The sequence below is a fragment of the Hirundo rustica genome, chromosome 5 (assembly GCF_015227805.2).
Source record: "Hirundo rustica isolate bHirRus1 chromosome 5, bHirRus1.pri.v3, whole genome shotgun sequence".
Taxonomy (NCBI): domain Eukaryota; kingdom Metazoa; phylum Chordata; class Aves; order Passeriformes; family Hirundinidae; genus Hirundo; species Hirundo rustica.
The window spans coordinates 40,790,498-40,812,005 of NC_053454.1; the positions used below are offsets into that span (position 1 = coordinate 40,790,498).

General features: G+C 42.5%; 1 protein-coding gene across 7 annotated transcripts in view; it reads right to left on the reverse strand.

The window, feature by feature from the left end:
- FBXW7 (F-box and WD repeat domain containing 7) overlaps nt 1–21,508 on the reverse strand; it is a 176,446-nt gene that overhangs the window by 29,259 nt on the left and 125,679 nt on the right. For 6 of the 7 annotated variants that reach the window (XM_040064420.1, XM_040064421.2, XM_040064418.2 and 3 more), the window contains one exon: nt 1,188–1,270. In XM_040064420.1, the coding sequence (XP_039920354.1) occupies nt 1,188–1,270 (83 nt within the window). Of the gene's footprint in view, nt 1–1,187; nt 1,271–3,757; nt 3,920–21,508 lie in introns of those variants that run through there. The other variant, XM_058420636.1, reaches the window with a different exon arrangement.

Sequence of the window (21,508 nt, forward strand, 5' to 3'; positions counted from 1 at the left end):
CCGGCAGTTCCTCTGAATCTGACAGACAGACTCGAGAAAAAAGCCTGTTTTCTTTGTTGCTGAACTGTTTATTCTTCTGGGAGTGCAGAGAACTGCCAGCGTGTCACCTGAAGAAATGGTGGCCAACGAGAGAGTCCTTCCACTAGACTGACTCAGAAATCAGAAGATACCACCTGCAGGCTTGGGCGGACGTGGAAGCCGCAACAAGTGCCTCTCAGCAACAACACATCACCTCCTTTACTCTGCTGCAGCATTTACACATCTGAAAAGCAACTCCAGGACCTGCTGCCTAACTTTTCACTCATTGCCTCATAAACCTCTTAAAGGAAGAGAAATAAAATATAAACTACTTTGAAAGAGCCATCAGTGACTGAACACTACTACTGTAGCATGTTCAAAAGAAGTGCCATTTCCGAAGAGCCTTGGGAGGCAAATGCAACATTTGTGGGAGGGACAATGCTTATAGTAGGGAAAAAATGTAAAATGGTGTAAATTCCAACAGGATGGGAAGCAGTGTGACATCCAAGCACAATTGTTACGGCAACTACATAGTAAGAATGCAGTTGTAAGGCGTGCATGCACAGCCCTGCTCCGCTACTGCTGCTCATGGTTAGGAGTGCTCTACCCCACAAAGCACCTGATGGGAACAGCAGCAGGTATTTGTGCTTCCTGGGACCACACAGGGGCAGCAAGGAAGCGGACCAGCATCCATAATACTTTCACATTGTGGACAGCAAGCACGCGTGTGCGCCCGTTAAGATCAGACAGTCTGCTCTGCCTACGTGAATTTCCATTATCTCATTCCTGTTACCATAGCAAAGTGATACATTTGATCACAATTTTAATAGTCTTAGGGGTTTATCGTTATGTCCCTTTTTAAATCTGATTGACTTTACTCCCAAGAATGCTCCAGCCCTCAAAAACTCTCTTAAGTAAATGGGCATGCTATATTTAGAATGAAACACAAACCTCAGCCGGAGAAATGCAAGTCTGGCTACTTCATTAAAACTCATCTTCAGTTCACAAAATTTAAATTAGCAAAGCAATATACAAATGCTGATACCACCTCTTCTTTGCTTTATAGTGTTTTAACATTAAGAGGAGCTTAATTAATCAGGCTCAGCAATTGGAAAGACAAGATATACGCAGGAATCAGGATCCAGTGATCTGTCATTGCATTTAATTACCTTGTGTATTCTGAGACTTTGCAGGGTTTCTTTCCCAGAGAGAAAGAACGGACCTCGGAGCCATGGTCCAACTTTCTCTTCATCTGCAAGGTGAGGGAAAAAGAGTAACAACATGGATTTAGTTACACAACCAACCTTACTTATGTGTGCTTCTGTAAAATTAACACATTTTTACTTTCTACTTTTATAACAAATTTCAAAAAGCTGACACTCATAAAATTACTTAAAGCAACATTTTATTTTCTAAATTCAACAATATTTGATACATGTTTTATGGGGTGCATGTATATATTATTGCTCTTTTAGGGTCCAAAATCTATTGGAATTACATTTTTTTAATTCCCAAATTGTGAAAAAGTGTGCAGAAGTGTGTTAATTTATTTTGTGTTGGTTTATTCACTAAACTGTTCTCTCTCTCTGTCCTCACAGGAGAGGAGGGAAGGAACTAGACCAAAGCCCTGGATTCTTTGTGTTCAGGTTCATTGCTTAGTCTCTTATTGAAATGGTTAAGTTTTAGGTAGCTTGTCTGCATTATAAACTATATTTATTTCAGGGCCTGAAAAAAAAATATTTATCTTTTCTTTTGTCTGTACTTTTACTTTAAAGCTGTACAATGAAAAAATTTACAAAACTGCAGTGAAACTGACTGACAGATTAACCGGTATTTTTCCAAGAAGGGTAAGGATGAAAAACGCTACACCCCAGTCTCGAATGTCACCCGCAATTAGATATGATCAAAACCAAATAATGAGCAGGGCAGCTGCTAAAAGGGGAAGCCAGACTGCAAAAATTACCAAAGAGATGGAAACCAGTGAAAGCCATATTTATCCAGGCAGACAAACAGAGATTACTTTCTACATATTTGGGTAATCTTTAACCACAGACTTTTGGACTAAATGAGACATACGTGTGCCAAATGCAACTTCTGAGTTTTTGTTGGTTTTTCCTTTTGTTTTTTGAGATGTCATACACCACAATAGTTTAGCCAGCTGAAGAATGTTTACTGCTGTTTACAACTGTAAGCTGCAAAATACATAAACTACTTGTATTACGTTTCAGACTTTAGTACAACCATTTGCTTCCTTTTTTCAAAATTTCATGTTTAAGATACAGTTTAAAAGTTGGCATCTTTCTTACACAACTGATTTGATCTTTTTAAATCTTGTATTATAACATAGCTATTTAACCATTTATTGTATCAGTCTACCTAAAACAAAACAGCCCAAACCCAACAGGATTCCCTAAAGCTAGCGGTCCATATACTGTCGTCGTGATTATGGTTATTTGTACTTCTAAAATACTCTTACGGCTTTACCTAAAAACAGCCAAGAAAATCTTGTGCTCAGCTTCATTAGTGCTTACACAGGAAAGCTAAGGCTTGTTTTTACGGGAGCAGCTACAGCACAACCAGAAGAGCTTGCCTCGTAGCTGTGTTTTCTTGCCCATGCCTCACATGGGACACTCCACAGCATTTCACCAGACAGCACTGAGCCAGAACCGCCCTGCACGCTGCCGAATCACCAGCCTCACCCTCGCTGCTTCCCCACGCCCCAGGAGGAGCAGCCCCCCTCTGCTCCCCCCGAGAAAACCAGTTGCAAGGATCACTGAAAAATAATGGATACCATCTTTTACTGCTGCGCTAGGTGGGTGAGCCATCAAAATTACTAGAAGCGTAAGTAAGATGTTTGAGAATAAATGCCAGTATTTGATGATAGACTTTTCAGAAAGGATTCTTCCTGTTCAAGGAAAATTTTTGTTTCCAGCTTGCCTTTCTGAGAGGTTATCATCATCGTATTCCTCTTCTGCTTCTCATAAGAGGGAGATGCAGTTTTGCAAAAGCACACCTTAAAAATAAAAAGTAGAAATCCTACAGCAGAATAATCAATCGGCTCTGGTGATTTATTTTTTTCCATTAGCGAAGAAAACAATATGCATTATGTTGCCTAATAATGGTTTCACCTGTTTCTTTTGGCTGGGTTTTTTTCAGACATTTTAGGCAACTTTCACATGGGGTCCACCACGCAGACTGACTTTCGGTATCTCAGAAGGTGCTAAGTGAATAGACGGTCAAAAATGCCGTTTATCATACGAAGAAGATAAAACTTTCTCTACAGCAGAGAGGTCTAGTGACAAGATTCAGAAATCAGTAAGGTCTCCGTGTAACCAAAGCACAGAAACCGTCGAGCAAACATCCCTCTAAACATTTAATTTGTCGCTAGGAAAATACAACTCGTTCAGACAACGCTGATTTATCAAACTAACCGAGATCGCAGTATTAAAAAAAAAAAAAAATTATATACATATATATACATATATATATATATATATGAAATGAAAAGAAGGGGCAGCAAACTGCATTCCGCATCGCCGCCCGCCACCAAGCGCTGGCAGCGCTCCCCGGCAGCGCACTGACTGCAGCTACGGCCGGGCGGCAGCCCCCGCCGCCGGCACGTCTCCGCCCGCGGACCGCCGGCGCGGAGGACGCGCGGCCCCCGCCGCCCCTCCCGGCCCCCGCCGCCCTCCGCGGCCGCGCACCCGCGGGGAGGGGAAGGGAGGGGGCGGCCACTCACTTTGTAGAAGATCATCTTGAGGGTGCCGTAGAAGCCCATGGTGTCGGCGCGCTTCCCCTTGCGCGGCGGCGGCGGCGCCCCGCGGGCCCGGCGGCCGGGCAGGCGCTGGCAGTACAGCCCCTTCTCCGGCAGGTAGGTCACCGCCTCCCGCGCCGACATGCTCGGGCACGGCGGGCGGCGGCGGCGGCGCTGCTCGGCCCGGCTGGCCCGGCCCTGCCCTGCCCTGCCTGCGCGGAGCGCGGCTCCCCTGCCCGCCCTGCCCGCCGCCTGCCTCCGCCCGCCCCCCGCGCCCGCCCCGTCCCTCCCTCCCCGCCCGCCTCCGCAGCGGCGGCGCGGCACTGCGGGATGCGCGGCCGGGAGGGACCGCGGGCCCCGCCGGCGGGAAACCGCCCCCACCCCGCGCAGAGGGGGAAAAAAAATGAGAAAAAAACCCCCCAACCTCAGCGCTGCGTGGGCTGGGGGCTATTTCCCCCCGTCACCTTGCTCCCCCCGCCCCCTTCTCCCGCACCGCCTCTGAGGCAGGGGCTGCCCCCAGCCCTCGCTCTGTTCCCTCAGTGCCACTCGCTCCACGGTTTTCCAAGCGGGTGCAAAACAAGCTCATTTCCACTAATTATAATTATACCATCGCCCTCGGCGAGCCTGGCTGGACTCGTCCATGACTGCATTCCGTGGACAGACGCAAATTAGTCCTTCAAAAGTGCGGGTAATTTTAGAATCATTCGAATGCTCTACAGTTTTGCCAGGGAAAAAGATGCTGAAATACCCTCTATTGGCTAAACAATAGAATAAACGGTTTTTGAAGATTTCGGAGTTGAAAGACCCGAATCCAGCAATTATGTAATATACATTAAAATCCTGATCCAGAGCAGAGGCGCGGCGGAGCTGTCAGAGGCAGGAGCGGGGTTTCCCCAGCAGGGAGGCAGGCAGCCTTCCCCGCGCACCTGCAACAGCCCACACGCTCCCCGCTCCCCTACACGGTAGCTCCTGGGCGGCACCAAGCCATCTTAGCTCGGGCTTCAAATCCTACGCAGGATTCTTACCGGTATTTCAGTGAAAGCGCAAGGAAAGCCCTTGATAATTACTTTCTAAAGAACGCTCCTTTTTTGGTCATTGTTCACATCAACAAATCTGTCCTGTTCACCCTTACGGCTCGATTCAAGGGCATTGAAGTTCCTGACATATGGCTGGGCTCTCAGATACCTGGAACCGGCACAGCAGCTAGGCAGCTTGATTTTTTTAGTTTCTATACAGACAACTCAAGAGACTTCAGCTTCAGAGATTTTTCTTCCTTTTTTTTTCTTTTTTTTTTTTTTTCCCCCTTCCCTTCTGCAAAGTTTTCTGCCCAAGTTCAGAACAGAGCATACCCTGAACATGATCTGAAGCTGCAGCATTCCCCTATAATTTTCCCCAGGTGTAGTGGAAACTGGAGGTGCTCAGCAGCTCTCCAGACTGATGTGCTCAAACAGAAGGAAGCACGTGGTCCGGTCCTACTGACCTGAGGGGAAACCATCTTCTTTATAACCCAAAACAGTACCAAAAAGGTTCTACCTTTATAGAACACACATCTAAAGGAGTGGAAGCGCTTTCTGTAAAACCCATTAGCTTCCTCATTAGTACTTTAAAAAAATCTCATATTATTGCCAAGCAATATTACTTAGCAATTGCAAAGTGTGGCAGGTGTTAGGACACCCAGGTAAGGTGAAATCACTACCCCCACAGCACCGAGATTCTGCCTCTCTATGGCTTTAAGTATCTCCCATCCAGCACTGAGTCTTCACTGTGTTTTTCATCTCCCAGTGAAAATGGTTCTGCCCGTCAAATCCTGGCATTTATGCCATTATCCATTAAACTGCCTTGCTGTATATTTTATGAGAACAAAATGGTCTTGAGTTGACTTCATACCTCAGATATGAACAGAGCTGTACATATCCCGGGAGACTATTACTTTCCTTTGCTAGCACATCACATGCAAAAGGGAAGGGAAAAAAATCACAGGCTGCATACACACAGGTCACAGGAAGCAAATTAATACTCAAATCATCAGAGTAAGTAAGAATTTGAACATTATCACTGTGAGAACCTGGAAGTACTTTATGTGCTTGCCTGATGCCCTGTGATGCTTGTAGCTATCTCTGCCCCTTCTCCCATCAGTGAATGCACTCGATGCAGAGGGGGGATGATGGCTACTCTTGCTCCAGCACAGAAGCTGGAATGGGCAGGAAATCCCCAGGGATTAGCCTCTCCCCCAGCCTAAAAGGCAAGTGTAATCTGACAGCATGGCTACATTTATCTTTTGAGCAAAATGCGCTTCGGAATTAAGCAGTCAATGAGTTGAATAATAATTAGAAATTACTATTTTCCTCTCTTTTGGAGTACTACTATTGCAGATTACTTCTCTTTTGATCATGATTGGCAGATATTCTCTCACGGTAAAAAAACCCACTGACTTAACCACTAATCACTTTGCCACAGTCAGGACCCATGTAATAACCCCAACCATCATTTGCTAATGGTAGAAGACTTGGTATGTCGGGTATTTATTCTGCACACAAAAGGTTTGGGTTTTTTCCTAATTTTAGATACAGATATCGCAGACAGATGTGACATTTGAACAATGACCATCTCTCGTCTAGCAATCTGCCATTCTCAGAGCAAAACCCAAAAATTGCACATGGTTATGGCTCTGGCTCTCACCTTTTTAGTATTTTTCTCTGTAGTGGTCCCACTTTTGATTCTCCACAAGTAAAGAAACATTCCCTCAATCTCAAACTAAGTTTGACAGTCTCTGGGTAATTACAAAATTGCTCTAGTTGGATGTCTGCTCTTCCCCAAAATGCCTAACCACAGTCTAGGCTCTCCCAAATTATTGGAGAAGAACATGCTCCACCAAAGGCTGAGGGCACCTACTGTTAGACTCCCACTTCTAAATTCCTGCCTAGAAAGGACTTTCTCTCCCTTGACTTTGAGCACCACCCTGTCCTCAGAAAAAAAACTGTGCAATGAATGCACCACAGTCTCCCTTGCAGGAAATTAATTAAAGTTTTGCAAAAGTAATGTGGAACTGCCTAACCCGGGCAGCAAAGATGGTACAGTCACTTACATTTCTACCAACATTTGAAATAATATCTACTACAGTAACTTAATACTCCAAGAATACTTGATGGCATAAAGTAAACATTCATCACAAATTAGGTACACTGAGGAAGACTACAGTTTATAGCAATGTTAAAAGAAAGATCAAAAGTTACCATGTTTCTTTCCCTGTTTGGTGTATATTTAATTTTAAAGGTTGGTCTTTGTTTAAGCTGACAATAATTTTTCAAGTCATTAAAACCACAAACAACATACAATTCATGGCATTTAGAAAAATGTCTACACCAAAATTACATAGTTTTCAGTGGACACAAGTCCAATCTTATTTCCCGTCAGTACTGCCAACTCTTAATTAAAAAAAATTCACAGCATCCAATTCTTTTCCTGTTGGCAACATTTCTAGCACCTTTACCAGTTTGTCATGTGGCATGCTGTAATTAAGACCGTCTATTACTTCTAATGAAAGACTAGAATGAATTACAGAAATCACCCGCAGAGCTATATAATCCCCAGAAGAACGGAGATTACAGTGCAACAGACCAAAGAAACAGCATTTTTTGTTGTTGGGTTTTTTTTTTAGTTGGAGAAACATTTTTGAGTGGAGAGACTACAGGATGGTCTGGCTGTGGTAATGGCCAGTCAGCATTTTGAAAATACACTGGTGCTTAAACCAGGGAATGCAAAAACCATAATTGGCATTTCACATACACACATATGCGTGTCGGGAGCATAATGTGTGCAGGAGGAACTGTGGAGCAATATGGTTTGGTATCTCCATTAATATTGGTAAATGCATCATTCAAGACAGTGCCAGAAGGGATTGTGTGTACTCTGCACATTTAGCAGACGCTTAGCAGACTGACTCCTTTAGAAACATTTCAGAGGGATTTTTGTGTGTTGTCTAATAGGATTGTGGGGTTTTTTCTGTCCAGGAAATCAAACATCCTAATCGGGAGGGGCCAAATCCTTAGCTGCGCAAGATTTACCCTGGTGAAGATGACCCGAGAAGAACCGTCATGCTTAGTTGTTTTTCCCTTTCTCGAATTTGGACCCACTTAGGCTTTAAACACTCCCCTTCTGCTCGGTAATCTAGTTTGGGCAGCTGCAGCAGCCAGCACTTTGTCTTCTATATTCGACCTATTCATCCAACTACATACTTCATTTAATTTGCCAAATGCTCCCATTCAGGCAAGAGTCTGGCCCCACAGAGAGGTACTTCTGCCATCTGCTTTAGACATTTAACTACAGCTTAGCTTCGGACACCTACATTTAAAAGCCTAAGTTCCCATTCACTCAATGAGAAAGGCATATGCTAGAGTCCAACATGTGTAAGGTCTCAGAAAAAGAGAAAAATATTCTACAGGATAGCAAGTGTTTAAAATGCTTCAAAGTAATTCAGGGTGGGTCGTTCCATCACAAAAAGGCACTGCTATTATTGTCAGATCTTTTTCTTTTTGAACTACTATGAAATTAAACAAGTGATCCACTGGGATCACAAAAATCTCATGTTCTCATGGTTCCTCCCAGTTCAATTTGGGCTAGGCAGCAGCCTTACAGGCTACAGATTTGAGATTCATTAGCGTGCATCCTAGTTGCTGAGCTGGAAGCATTTCATGGGTAAATTCCAGATCTGTGGACAGGGTGAGACAAAGGTTTAGCACACTCACCAGTTAAAGAAAATGGGTATTTGGCTAAGGAAGTTCAAGGGCACAGCGTAGGATGCACCTATCACACAGGTGTAACTGTGTAGAATATACCACTAGTGTTGATGCCACAGAACAGACCTGAAGAAATTAATTTAGGTGCACCAGTTTGTGACCAGCTACATTACAGCTATGAGGGAAGAACAAAAGCCACTTGGCTCCCTGGATCAGTTCAGATAGAGGAATTTCTGCTCAATTTATTTATAATATGCGCAGCAAGCTTAGAAAGGTTCACTCCTGCACGTTTGCCTGAACATAGTTACAGGAAGAAATTTACACTTAGGAGCATGTGTAGTACAAGCAATTCTGGACACTGCAATGTGCATTGATCAGCAGCTTAATGATAAATGACTTATTTTTATAATACTGATGAACTTAAGGTTCGGGAGGAAATAGTGAAACCAGCAGTAACTCTATTATGGGAGGAAGGACATAGAGAGGCATTACATTAAGCTGCATGAAGCCTTCCAAAGCTTACTTAAGTGGAGTGGAGAATACGTATTATGTAGTATGATAGGTAATACCAAACTGTTTCACTAACTGTATAATGTTTCTTGGCGAAGCATTTTGAAGACTGCTTTCAAAATGAAATTTCCCACACATGATAATCGGTGATTTCCATGCAAAGTAAGGTACTGTAGTCAAACAAAATTGTAAAAAGACTTCAAGCTTTGTTTCTGCAGGGAAGGAAATAGCATTGGTAGCAATGGAAATAAATCAATTAATACTCATTTATAAATCCTGATCGTATTAGTGTGAACTTTGATTACAAATACCATTTAAAGGTATATACCTATAGCAGAGATTTCCCATAAACCACTTTCTTAAAATACTTGCCTTTAAAAAAATAGAGTTCTAAATACATTGTGATAGAATTCAAAAGGTGTGCTAGTTAATGGCTGTAAAAAATAGCCTTGAAAAGGATTTAAACATGAACTGTATATAACAGATTTCAACATTGGATGCTTATAATAAACTTCAAATTATGTTTTAAGAGCAGGGAGATTTCACAGACAGGCTTAATGTAATATGGCATCACTCTGTCTCCAGCAGAGCAGAACTCCCCTCTGAAGGTCAAACATCCTGTCCTCTTTGCTGGTTCCCTGTAGTTGGGCACAGAACTTGCAACATATGCTTCGATGCTTCGGTTATTTTAAAGGAGTACAGCCAAAGCTGTCATACGCCCAATAATCAAAGGAAGAGATCCATGCACTCTTCCTTGGTGATAACACCAGCTTAAAGATGTCCCAATCTCACCTGCTCATTCCTGTCCCTGAATGGCTCTTGCCCTTATTTCTGCAGGAACAAACATCTGTAGAAGCACCCTGTGAACCAGATTCATTAACTGATGCAGGATGAAGAGAGATGGGTTTAAGTTTTCACCCTTGGGCTTTTCTTTTAGAACTAGTTGCTAGTTTAAATTTCCACCATGCTTCCACAAACAACTGAGCCAGCAGAAGAAAATGAGCAATTCACAGGCAGGGCACAAACTCCTTGAGCTAGCTACACCACTGAAAAGGTACAAGGAACCATGACCCGAGTGTCCCGTGGAGAGAGGATAAGCCTATTATTTACACCTAGAGGCATCACTCTCTCAGCTATAGCTTCATGTGCATTTAAGCCAGCACAGCCACTGGGAAGAAGACAAAAACAGTTCCTGCACTTGTGGCTGCCCTTGGCCATTCATTTCTATGCTTCCATCACCTTCTCAGGTGCCACCACAGCCTTCGTTGTATGGCTCTGCGGTCAACTATAGTGGCAACTGATCTCGGGTCACCTTTTTTGCTAAGCTATTTTCCAGCCAGGTCAGGTTCCTCATGTCCCTCACTGCACAGCCACACACAGTGGCTGTGTGCTGTGCCTGCACAGCAAGAGGTACAGCCCGCTCTCTCCTTTTTAACCTCCCCAAGCCCCCAGAAGAGCTACCTTACCGTAAACACTTGCAAAACTACAGCCCTAGGTGCAAAGGCAAGGAACTGCGGGGTTTGGGCTTTGTCCTCCCAACCCAGAGGACTGTATTATCACCAGAACAACTCATTTGCCTTGAAAAATATACTTCAGTCCGTGATAAATGGAAATGGACACTCAAAGATTTACCACAAAACAAGCACAAGAAGGTGAACCACAGGCAGGGGGTATAATGCCAACCTTCTTTAAACATGTCACGTTGTACCTCCAGGAAGCTTGTCTCATTAGAACTCTGTATTATTTCACTGAATAAAACCAACAAAAGCAGAACATTTTTCTTCCCAAAGAATTTTTCTTCTTGTTAAAGAAAAAGATAAATTAAAACAAAATATCAGTGCAGCTAAGCTTCCTGTTGCTTTTAACTCCCTGTGACAGTAACCACATGCAAGTTTCCTACACAGAAATATATGGTTTGTTTTAAAACTAGCAATATTAGCATATAATAAACATTTTTTTTCATACTGCATATTCATAAGGAGCAGAATTAAGGTTGACAATGCAAACTGCACTTTCACATCCTTCACTGCTTTCTGTGCAACAGGAACATTGAGTTTCTTTTTTGAGTTTTGTTTTTACACAGTATTACAAGATTATTCATTTTTCAAAAGAAGAAGGTATTACATATAATACATCTTGCAAAACATTCTCTAATGGCAGCAGATCTTCATAAGAACTGCGTCTCCGTTCATTGTGCTCCTATTAAAGTTAACTGTAATCTATTTATTATATCATTAAACTTAATATATTGTAAGATGAATTCTATTTATAGATGCAATAATAGCTGTGCTAATCACTCAAGTTCACATTGAACCAGGCTGTGCTTCTGAGTCACAGCAGCAGTTGCTTCAGAGACCAAAGGACATTCCTAAATTTCCCGGAGCAATGACCTTGCCTGTTACACACCGCACAAGCCCGAGCGGCCCCGCAGAGCAGCCCCTGCCTCCCACACTTGCACTGTGGAGGAAGCTGGCACCACACATCCCATCCGCTCTCCTCCCTTGGCCTGCTCTCCTCCCGGTATCCGTACACACCACTGAAGCCAAGGGCAGTGGCTGCCACGCCACACCAGCAACCCAAGCCCACCCGGGCACAGGGCCTTCTGTTGGCACAATATGAAGATGGCAGTCACTGCCTGGTAAACAGGAGTTCAAAAAGACCTGAGGTCTTTTAAACATAATTTTATCTTATATTCCCTATTACAGTCATTTCACAGATTCTGCATGTGACGATAGTTCATAAAGTTAGAAAACCATGCATAGAGACTTTTCTTAGGCACACAAGCATAAGCCCTTCTTGCCGATCAACAGATGACAAACACAATACAAAAAAAAAAATAATAGGGATCAGTTCCTTTTTTTCAATATTTCAACCAGAGAGCTGAGTCATTTTGTTTATATCAACTTTTCCAAATTGGAGAAGAGTGCATTTCTGCCTTTGGACACCAAAGTTCAAACTGTTTTCACCCAAATATAAGCAGGTTGGCAAATCACCTTTGTAGAAAAAAAGAAATGTGTGTTTGTACTTGGAAAGCTTACCAAAAATGTCTGCTCTTTGCACTGAATACAAATGGAGGACGGGTATCTACTGCTGTTTCCTTCAAAGTTTTTTTGGTGGGGTTTGTTTGTTTGTTTTTGTTTGTTTGTTTTGGTTTTGGGTTTTTTTTTGTTGGTTGGTTGGGGTTTTTTGCCTTTTTTTTTTTTTTGAGATACCTTAATTTTAATTGCCAATGAAAAGTGCTTGTTTATCTGACACAATCTATACATATTTATTTACAAACTAGTTTCTGTTGTCATTTGTGGTATATGATAATGAAAAGGGGTTAGTTGTGAGTGTTTAGGCTTTAGACAGAAGAATTCCTGGAATTACAGATTAACCAGAAGGATTTAGGAAGAATGTAAAGAAAAAACTATTAAAAATGTCAAATCTCTTTTCCTATCTGTTTTACCTAAAGGGGGTATAAAGGTTATAAAACCAAGCATTCAAAAGAATTTGAAATGACAGGAATAAGATGCTTTTAAAAAGCTTCTTAACAAGACAGCCTGCGCATGGTACACACTAAGTAAGAGATTCTATGGAAACAGCGTCTGAGGCTGCAATTTATTATGCATTGTTACCCACCTGTGCACATGCATCAAGTTTGCAAAGGCAAACATTCCAGTATTTTAGGTATGGCATCCTGGCATCCACTTTATAGCACCAAGGGAATTCACGCTCCCATGTGGCAACACAGTGACTCCCCGTCCAGTGTGCCAGTGACATGGAACACAGCCTGAGCCCCTCCGTGGTGCCCCACCACTGTGGGTAACCAGCGGTGAGGAACGCAGTAGGATGCCACCTTTGGTGCAAAAGCTCTAGAGGAAGGTGAAATGTGATGTGCCAGGGCAGTTTGCTGGTAACAGAAGTGCAGGATCCTTGAGCCTCAGCTTAGGAGAGGCAATTGTTCTGTTGAACGTGTATGAGTTTCCCAGGCTCTCTACATCTTTTCCTCCTTGTTCTTCTTCCAAGTTTCCCTGGGGTCTCATCCACTAATTCTTTAAAGGGCTTAAAGGTCACTTTTTTGGAGCTCTGACTTGGCTCTTTGTCAGGCCCATGTTCCTCAAGATCAGAAACTCAAGTGGGGCATGGTCACTACCACCTAGGCTGCCTCCAACCTTAACGTGTCTAATGAGCTCCTCTGCATCAGTGGGCACCAGGTCCAGTAATGCTGCTCCTCTGCTTTGTCTAACACCTGCACCAGAAGTTATCTAGAGGATATTTGGTGTTTTCTCTGCCATTCTTGCACACATCTGCAGAGCAGCTGGAAGCAGCCACTACAGGGAAGATGCAGTTCTGCCTGCATTGCCCTTGGCTACAGAATGCTCGGTGAGTCCCGGGTCAGTCAGGTCAGCCTGATCAGCACTGTGACCTGGTAGGACACAGACTCCTTGCAGCCCAGAGTGTCTCTGGTACATGGAAATGGTCATTTTCCCATGACACACACTCTGCCCCAGCGTTAAGTGGCAGTGGTGGTTATAAAAGGGAAAACTGCACATTCTACCTGCTTGATCCAGCTTCCTCTTCTCATCCACTCCATGCCTATGGTAGAGCACAGAGAAGGGGATTTACTCCTTTTCTATGAACCCTCATGATTTATTGCCATGACAACTCTCCCCTCTCCAGAGGCCTGGGGGAGCCCTATGAGCTGGTTTCTCCTAAGTACATTCTTCCTGCAGTGGAGGATGGATGCCAAGCCTTTGCAGAACAGAAAGGAATGCCAGGCATCCCGGGGTCACACCAGATGCTTTGAAGGCTTGCTAACCCACTGTCATTAACCTTATGCTGTGCAATTGCATGTCAGAACGGGCTACAGGCAGAGCAAGCCGGCCAGCAAACCTGCCCCATCTAAAAACACTCTTCCCTGAACAGGTGCTTCCAGTCTAGAAACCACACAGCACGCTTGCCTGTCTCTCACGAGAGACACAGTATTGCGTAACTTCAGGTAACCAGTCCCTCATCCAGATGAGAGGGATGACAACGGCTAATAATTTAATTTTTCTTTTTTTTTACACTGAATTTATCTTTACTAGGACAACTCTTTGTAACAGATGTTTCATAGAATTCAAGAAGTACGAAACAGGTGACACCTTCCACAGTGTTTCAGGGATATTTTCAAACAGTGCTACCAGTGCAAAACCTAAGAACTACAGCAAAAAGAAAATGACCATACCTGTCCACTGTTATGTCTAAGCTTCTTTTGGGAAAGGATTTTGTTCAATAAAAGCTTCTGCTTCCTTTATAAAGCTACAACATTTCTACTTGAATTAAAAAAAAAAAAAAAAAACCCTACATGTCAAAACCCCCTGTTTCTACCATCAAGGAAAACTGCACGTTGCAATCTTCACATAACTTCAGACATCACCTATTTAACCATTTCTCTAACAACTTCTATCAACTTGCCAGATCAGTGTAATGGAACTGATTTGCTCCCTAAACCAATCCATTCACTGTGGGTTAAATAGCGAGACAGTTGACTAAACTCCTGGGGTTTGAAGCTTATAATTTCTTTATTTATAGACAGGATGGACTAAATTAAAAATTTCAAAATTTCTTTGTTTGCTGTTCCATTCACTTGTAACCACAAAATTAGATGGCAACTGCGGTCTTCAAGTTTGTAAGTTTATGGAGACTCAGTATTTCACAAATCCAATTATTTAAGGAAATGCAGTCCATCTAATGTTACTGATTTACCAATTAAATGCTACAAAGTAAAATGCCAAGGAATAGTCCATGTGGTTGGTTGTACAGGGAAGTATCTTAAAACTACTTTAAATTAAGAGGAAAAAAATGCAGAATATTGCAAACTATTATTTGAAATTAGTACACTAGAAGAGAGATTTAGATTCTGTAATAAAGCCTGTGCAAATATATGTCCTAGTTCCTTTTATTTTGCTGAAAGCAACTACTAAAGCTTGCTATTAGCTATAACATTGCCGAAGCAATGCCAGCAATGTTCTGACAAATCTCTAGGGATTTTTTTTACCCAGTTTCCTTTTATTATCATACTCCATCTCTAATATTCAATCAGTGCCAAACTGGTTTATGTATGCCAATCTTTCTCACAGAAATGGAAAAATATCCTGCTGTATGTCATAGGCCTGCTGATGTGACAGGGAGAGACTGAATGGAAGTGGGAAAGGGAAGCAGAAGGGAGGAGGATGAGAGCACCAGCCTGCAGTCTGGTATTTAGCAGAAGTCTCATTTTTTTGGATCAGAAAGTTGGCAAAAAATCAAAGTGCAGACTAGCATTAGTTAGGTCCCTTTTAATTTAACCTTCAACACACATTTCACACATCATGTGGACTCTTCCCTTTAGCCTAATATCAGATGCAGAACAAACTTGTGCCTTGAAAACTGGGCAGACCTGAATCCCCATTTTACTACCTGCCTTTAACAAAACATGCCACGAGCCACTGACCAGATCATTCACTGATGAACCTAAATTTCAATTTCTATGCAGTTATTTAACTGCAGTTATTTAAGCCCAGTTGTTAGCTGAATTTCCCCACTGGGACAAGATTGTACAATGTTCACTTTTGTCCCCTGTAAAATCATAGACAATGTTTAGGAATATTTGATTAAAGAGAAAATTCTGGGAAGAACTCATTTGCTGCTTGTGTAAATATAGTTCCTCATTAAAATTTGATAACAACAGTCTTAATGGAATACTACAACCTCATTCATGCTTTTGAATAAAGTGATTTAAATTGGCATGAACACAGTTTAAATACACTTCTTCCCAGCTAACAGTTGGCAGCTTTTTAACGGCCTGCAGGGACAGGTATGACTCATGCCTGCTCTTCAAAAACTTTTTTAAAATGCAGACTTTTTTCCACTGGTCTATTGTGCTTTACAAGTAAACTGAAAGAGACTAAAATTAGAAGGCAGACCACTATCACCAGAGGGATTAGGAACTCCTACACTATGTGGATTCCAAAAGCTGAATTGGTTGACCTGTACTAGGGACTCTTTTATTTTGGTTCCCACTAGATTTCTGGCAAACTTCATCCAAAGTCTCTCCTGGTTACAAATAATTTTAATTCCCTGTGTTTAGGAACAGCGGGTGGTCTCCAGATTTGCATGCAACATTGCACTGAGCAACCCCCATTCTCTGCTATGCAAGACTGAAAAAAAATGAAGGTGTTCCCCCTAAGAAAATCAGCATGAGAACACTACGTGGTCACAAGTCATATGGCAAAGCTCTGGGGTTTTTAAAACAACCACAGCAACAGTCTTTTCACGTGCCTTATGCACAGTATGCTAATATTTACTGATTCTGATTAATACAAAGAAAGTTTGGTGGACAGCTGGTTTAAGAAGGGAATCCAACAGCCTCAAATTTAGACTGAGCAATCAACCTGTCAAGGAAAAGACAGCAGAAGATACTAACCTTCCCTGTAATTCAGGCATTTTAGGCAGCGCAGACTACTGGGTTAAGAGCTAAAACAATAAGGTACATTTCAACTTAAGATAGGGATGTCAGCCTCCTTATCAGCACAGTCCTTCAAAGAGCCCTCTGAAATTCTCTTCCTTTGAGACAGACAAGCCTCACATCTGTGGCAAGATGTGTGGGCTACTCAGTCCTGGAGAGCACAATAGGTGCTCTCAGAGTAGTATCCTGTTAACCAGAAAACTTGAACAAGCTTTGTGCTTCTTTATGAAAAATACCTAAGGAAAAAATGTTAAGTACTTAATTTGCCATATCACAGAGGAAAGTTAAATGTGACTCAGCAGGTGTACGTACTGAGAAGCAAGAACATTAACACTAACTGGGATTTGTTCACTTTCCTGTTCATGATCGCTGGTTACATTACCATATTATGTGCACCTACTTTAGGCATGGTATTTGCTTTTACAGCAGGTAGATGGCTGGCAGTTTTGTGTGGGTCTCTGAAAGGAGCTACAGAAACGTGACTAGTAAGCTGGGTTAGCTGTTCAGTATTACAGGTTAAATGAGGAGAAGAAAAAAGAGGAAGGCTCAGCCAGATCCTGCATTGATCTAAAGCATGGGTCAACAGTTCCAAGACGCAGAAAATCCAATTCATTTCCAATTTCCAGGGGACATCTATTACAATCTAAAAGGTATCTGTTTTGAAAAGCTGTGATACTAACACTCTTTTCTAAGCAGAGGCAGTGTACACTGAGGTTAAAGAGATGGCTGTACCAAAAGAAATCTCATATCAGAATTTTAAAAAAGGTGTGAAATACAATCATAATTCCCCTTTCATCTCCACAAAAACTATACGGTTTTTTTGCAATAGAAAGTGGAACTCTTGAATTAAATATTTAGCAGGTGCCAAAGTATGAGAATGGGGATGAATACCAGGTTAAGGAGCAGTCATGAAGGCTATGAAAACAACCAGCGTACCAAATCCAACCGTCTCGATCTTTTGGAAGGGTATTTTCTATATCTGCAACTGCTAGTTAATGTTTTTCTGGTTTTATATCTACCTAAATATAAAAATAAGCAATCAAAGTGTCTTCAGCTCCTGAGGAGAATTTGAGCTCAAGGATATGTGACACTTAGAGAGATCCCAAGGAGTGGGTCATATACCCTTCATCTTTTCTCACTACTGAGGTACTGACTTAGCCCTGGATGAAACAGAATGTATAACTGGCCTCCAAACAAGACCCCACCATGCAACCAGCCAGCTGATGGTACCAACAAGACAGTCAAAGGCTGCTGCAGTTTTATCCAGCCGGGCCGCAATCACATAGCCAGCTTACATTCTCTAACAAAAGTTTGAACAGTAACACCTAGATCTGAACAAATCTGGTCCTGCCAAATCAAAACCTCAGTCTAAAAGAAATGATCAACTAATTTCTTCCAGACAACACAAGAATTTCAGGAAGGAAAATTAAACATTTTATGCCTCTGACAGGTCTTTCTAAACCTTCTACCAGTTCTTTCAACTTTTCATTTCCCTGAAACAAAATCACAGTTCCCAGAAATATTCTGGAAGAACAGACAACTAAGAAAAAAATTCCCAGTGCTCAGATGTTAAGCCTCCCTCCCCGCAGCATTAGCGTCTTCAAAATGTTCTTAAATGAAAGGGAAAAGAGGAGTAGCTTGCGATAGTTTCCAAATAATGCAGTTATACCACCTTTTATCTGTATGGATGCCATCATGGAATTGCACTATTCCTTTAGGGGCCTTTGGGAATGAGGTGAGAATATTATCTTGATCTGCATTAAACCAATAACTCAATTGAGTATATTTGCTTCTTCATGTTAAGCTAATTTCAAGAAGCTCCTAATTTGTTAGCACTTTTCAGAGTGATCTTGAAGCTGGAAAGGAAGGGAACAGACAGCTCAATGTGTATAACAAAGGTTTGTCAAATAACATCAATATTCCTCAATAAGATTGCCCTTTCAAAGTAAGAATTACTCAGAGATATGGTAAAGACCCCAGCTCAGAGAAACAAGGGGCTCACAAGCTGCACACTTAACTGACAGGCAAAACAGACTAAAAACTTGGCTAGGAATCAAGATTGCTTCCTCATGGTGCCATTCCCACCTTTTGGTTGTAAACAAACTCTGGGGCCATGGCTGGGAACACCAAGTCTGCAAGCACACACTATCCACATCAATGCCTCTATACAGAACAAAGAGGATGACTTTAGACAACATCAGTAGAAAACTGCAATTGACGAGGAAATAAATCTTTAGCAAAAGGAGGATACTGTGCTTTTACTAGTTCGAATGGATATATTTTCAAATATATGTGAAGATGACCACTGACAACCAAACATGCTTCACATCAAGAACAGGTCTAGATCACAGGCTCTTCTGCTCCAGAAGCATTCCTCATGCCTACTGCTATCACCTCCTAAGGAAATACCTCTCTACAGACATTCTTCGCTGTAAGATAGCATACCTTCCATAAGCTCTTCTGAAACAAACTTGTCAAAGCCAGCTCTCAAAATGGCAAACCACGGGCACATTCTCTGCTGGATATAGCTGTACCAGAAGAGATTACTCTCCCCTCCTTAACAGATTTCAATCAGTGAGCTAAACTGGCTTATACAACTATATATAGTAGTAGATCTTTGGCAATAAGTGCACATTTTTCCTCTTAAACAGGCTAAGAAGTGATGACATGAGCAGCTTAAGTGGCAGATCTGAAACAGCGGAAGTCTGCTGACAGGATGCATGACAAATACCTGCAAGTAGCCCAAAGGGTGGCAGTTTATCCAGCCACCTTAGCTGAGCTGGAAGATGACATGCTCACAGTACCAACTGGTCACAATCACAGAAGCCAAAATACGCTGGATTCCCTATTGGTAGGATAAGTGCACTGAATTCACTGGGGCCTCACGGTACTGCCAGGATTTGACCCAACATCTTATAAGCCCTTATGCTTTAATCATTAAAACTTCCCAATCCAATGCCTGCAAAGAGTGGCACATCTGACTCCAAGAGCAGCCTTCTTTCAGAAATTCTAGAGGCAAATGACTTAATCCAACGCCAAGATAGCTGTCATGAAATTCAATTTGCTATCTACTGTTGAAGTTACAGGAGCTTCTCCTGTGCTGGCGGTCCCATCTCATTCACACATATACGCACTAAAATCCCCTACTGTCAGATGGGACATGCCGAGTCATCTCTTCCATACGTGTTTTCAATAAATAGATACACAAACAGCATTGCTAAAACATATCAATTATTCACTTCAAAAGACAAGTTAGATGAAGAAACCAGCTTTTGGTCTAATTTATCTTTTTATTTTTTTAAAAGGAGCCCTGAGTTGCGTTTCTAGTGTTGCTACACGTGACTTTATGCAACACACCTCAGTCCTGTGAAGAAAAAACTGCAGTAACCTACACAGAGGATAGAACCATGCCAGAGGCCTAAGTTCTGCTGAGAATTACATGTTAGCAAATATACATGTGTTGTAACGCATTAATTGGGTTTATATTGTGTTTCCTTGGATTTGTAATGTTTTCTTCCCTGTTCCCCTTGGAAACTGTATCACGTGGTTTGTCCCTGCTCGCCGCACCCATCCCCACACTGGAATGTAACCCAACTCTGTTCCACTCCCACCTTATCCCTGACTGGGCAGTGGCTTGTCCCTGCCTCTGGGCCCGTTCCCCCTGGATAAAAGCCCCGGCACAGGCGGGGCCTCAGGGACTCTGGCACTGGTGAGGACAGGAAAGGAGCTAAAACTAGCTCCTCGGCAAATAAAGCCATAATTCCCCCCCCTCCCCGGACAAAGAGCAGGCTCTTTCCTTTTGCCATCAGCGGGCGTCTGGGTCTCTCCAAAGAAATACCACATACATGGGGTCAGCTTGCAGACATCTAGCAGCAGCTGCTTGAGGGGAAGGCTTGGATTCACGGCCCCTTGCTTTCTCAGTGTATGAGATAGGCTGGAGAAGCAGTGAGAAACAGCAGCAAGAGGTTTAATACTACTAGCAGGTAAAGCATGAACTTTTCAGAAACCCTTGATCACATACTCTGAAGCCCACTCCACAATGATTCTCTTACTATCAGTCAGGACAACTAAATGAAACCGCACTTTCATCCTGCCGGTGTAAAATGATACATCAGCAAAATAAACTCCAGTAACTTTTTATTGATGTATTTTAGAGGTGGTTTTGATTTCAGCAGATAGAAAGGCCTTCCAGTGAAATTAGTGCTCAGATATTATTCATAACATGCGTTTGCACTCAAGTTTTCAACTTCATAACCAACTGACTTTTATTAATGAGGGCATGTTATCCAAACTCACTGATAAAATACCTAAAATATCTTCAAATCCAACATTTCTTCCACCGCTTTCCACAGACCTCATATTCCTACACCAATTCACCAGACTATTTTATTACAGAGCCCTTGCTCCTGCTGCTCTGATGACAACAGAGCCTCCCTAGGACTGTGACTGTCCTCCAGGCTGATGCTTAGTTCCTGGGCCCCAGTGGGTAACAGGCTTAGCCTGTCATCTGTCACTCATCCCTTCCCCTGCAGCCCCCTGTACCCACCTGCAAACCACCTCTTGTACAAACAGCCCAATCTAATCCACTCCAACCAAACAAGGTGGGTTGGCGGAGCCTTATTTCATTTTGACAAACAACATTGCCAGCAGATTTGAGAGGGCATTTCCCTTAAACAGAAGGGTTATTTACCTGAACTTACCTAGGCAAACAATCTGTAAGGATTCAACACACTTATCAGGGACTGCAGTGGTGTAAACTAAACTCCTGGATTTTGCAGACGCGTGGCTGTGGATCTACGCTAGGCTCTCCGCTAGTGTATTCCTTCTACCAGTTGTGCCATGGGGGCAGAGTACTCAGAAACAGCTGGATAAAATAGTATCTTAAGCTGCTGCAGTTTCTTTCTAAGACTGAACTCTTTGCCAACAAAAGTGCCCTTTGCCCACCTTAGCTGTAACCAAGTGAAGGGTTTGGTTAGCAGAGAAATAGCAGATAAAATCAGAACTTCCCGAGCCGTAAGA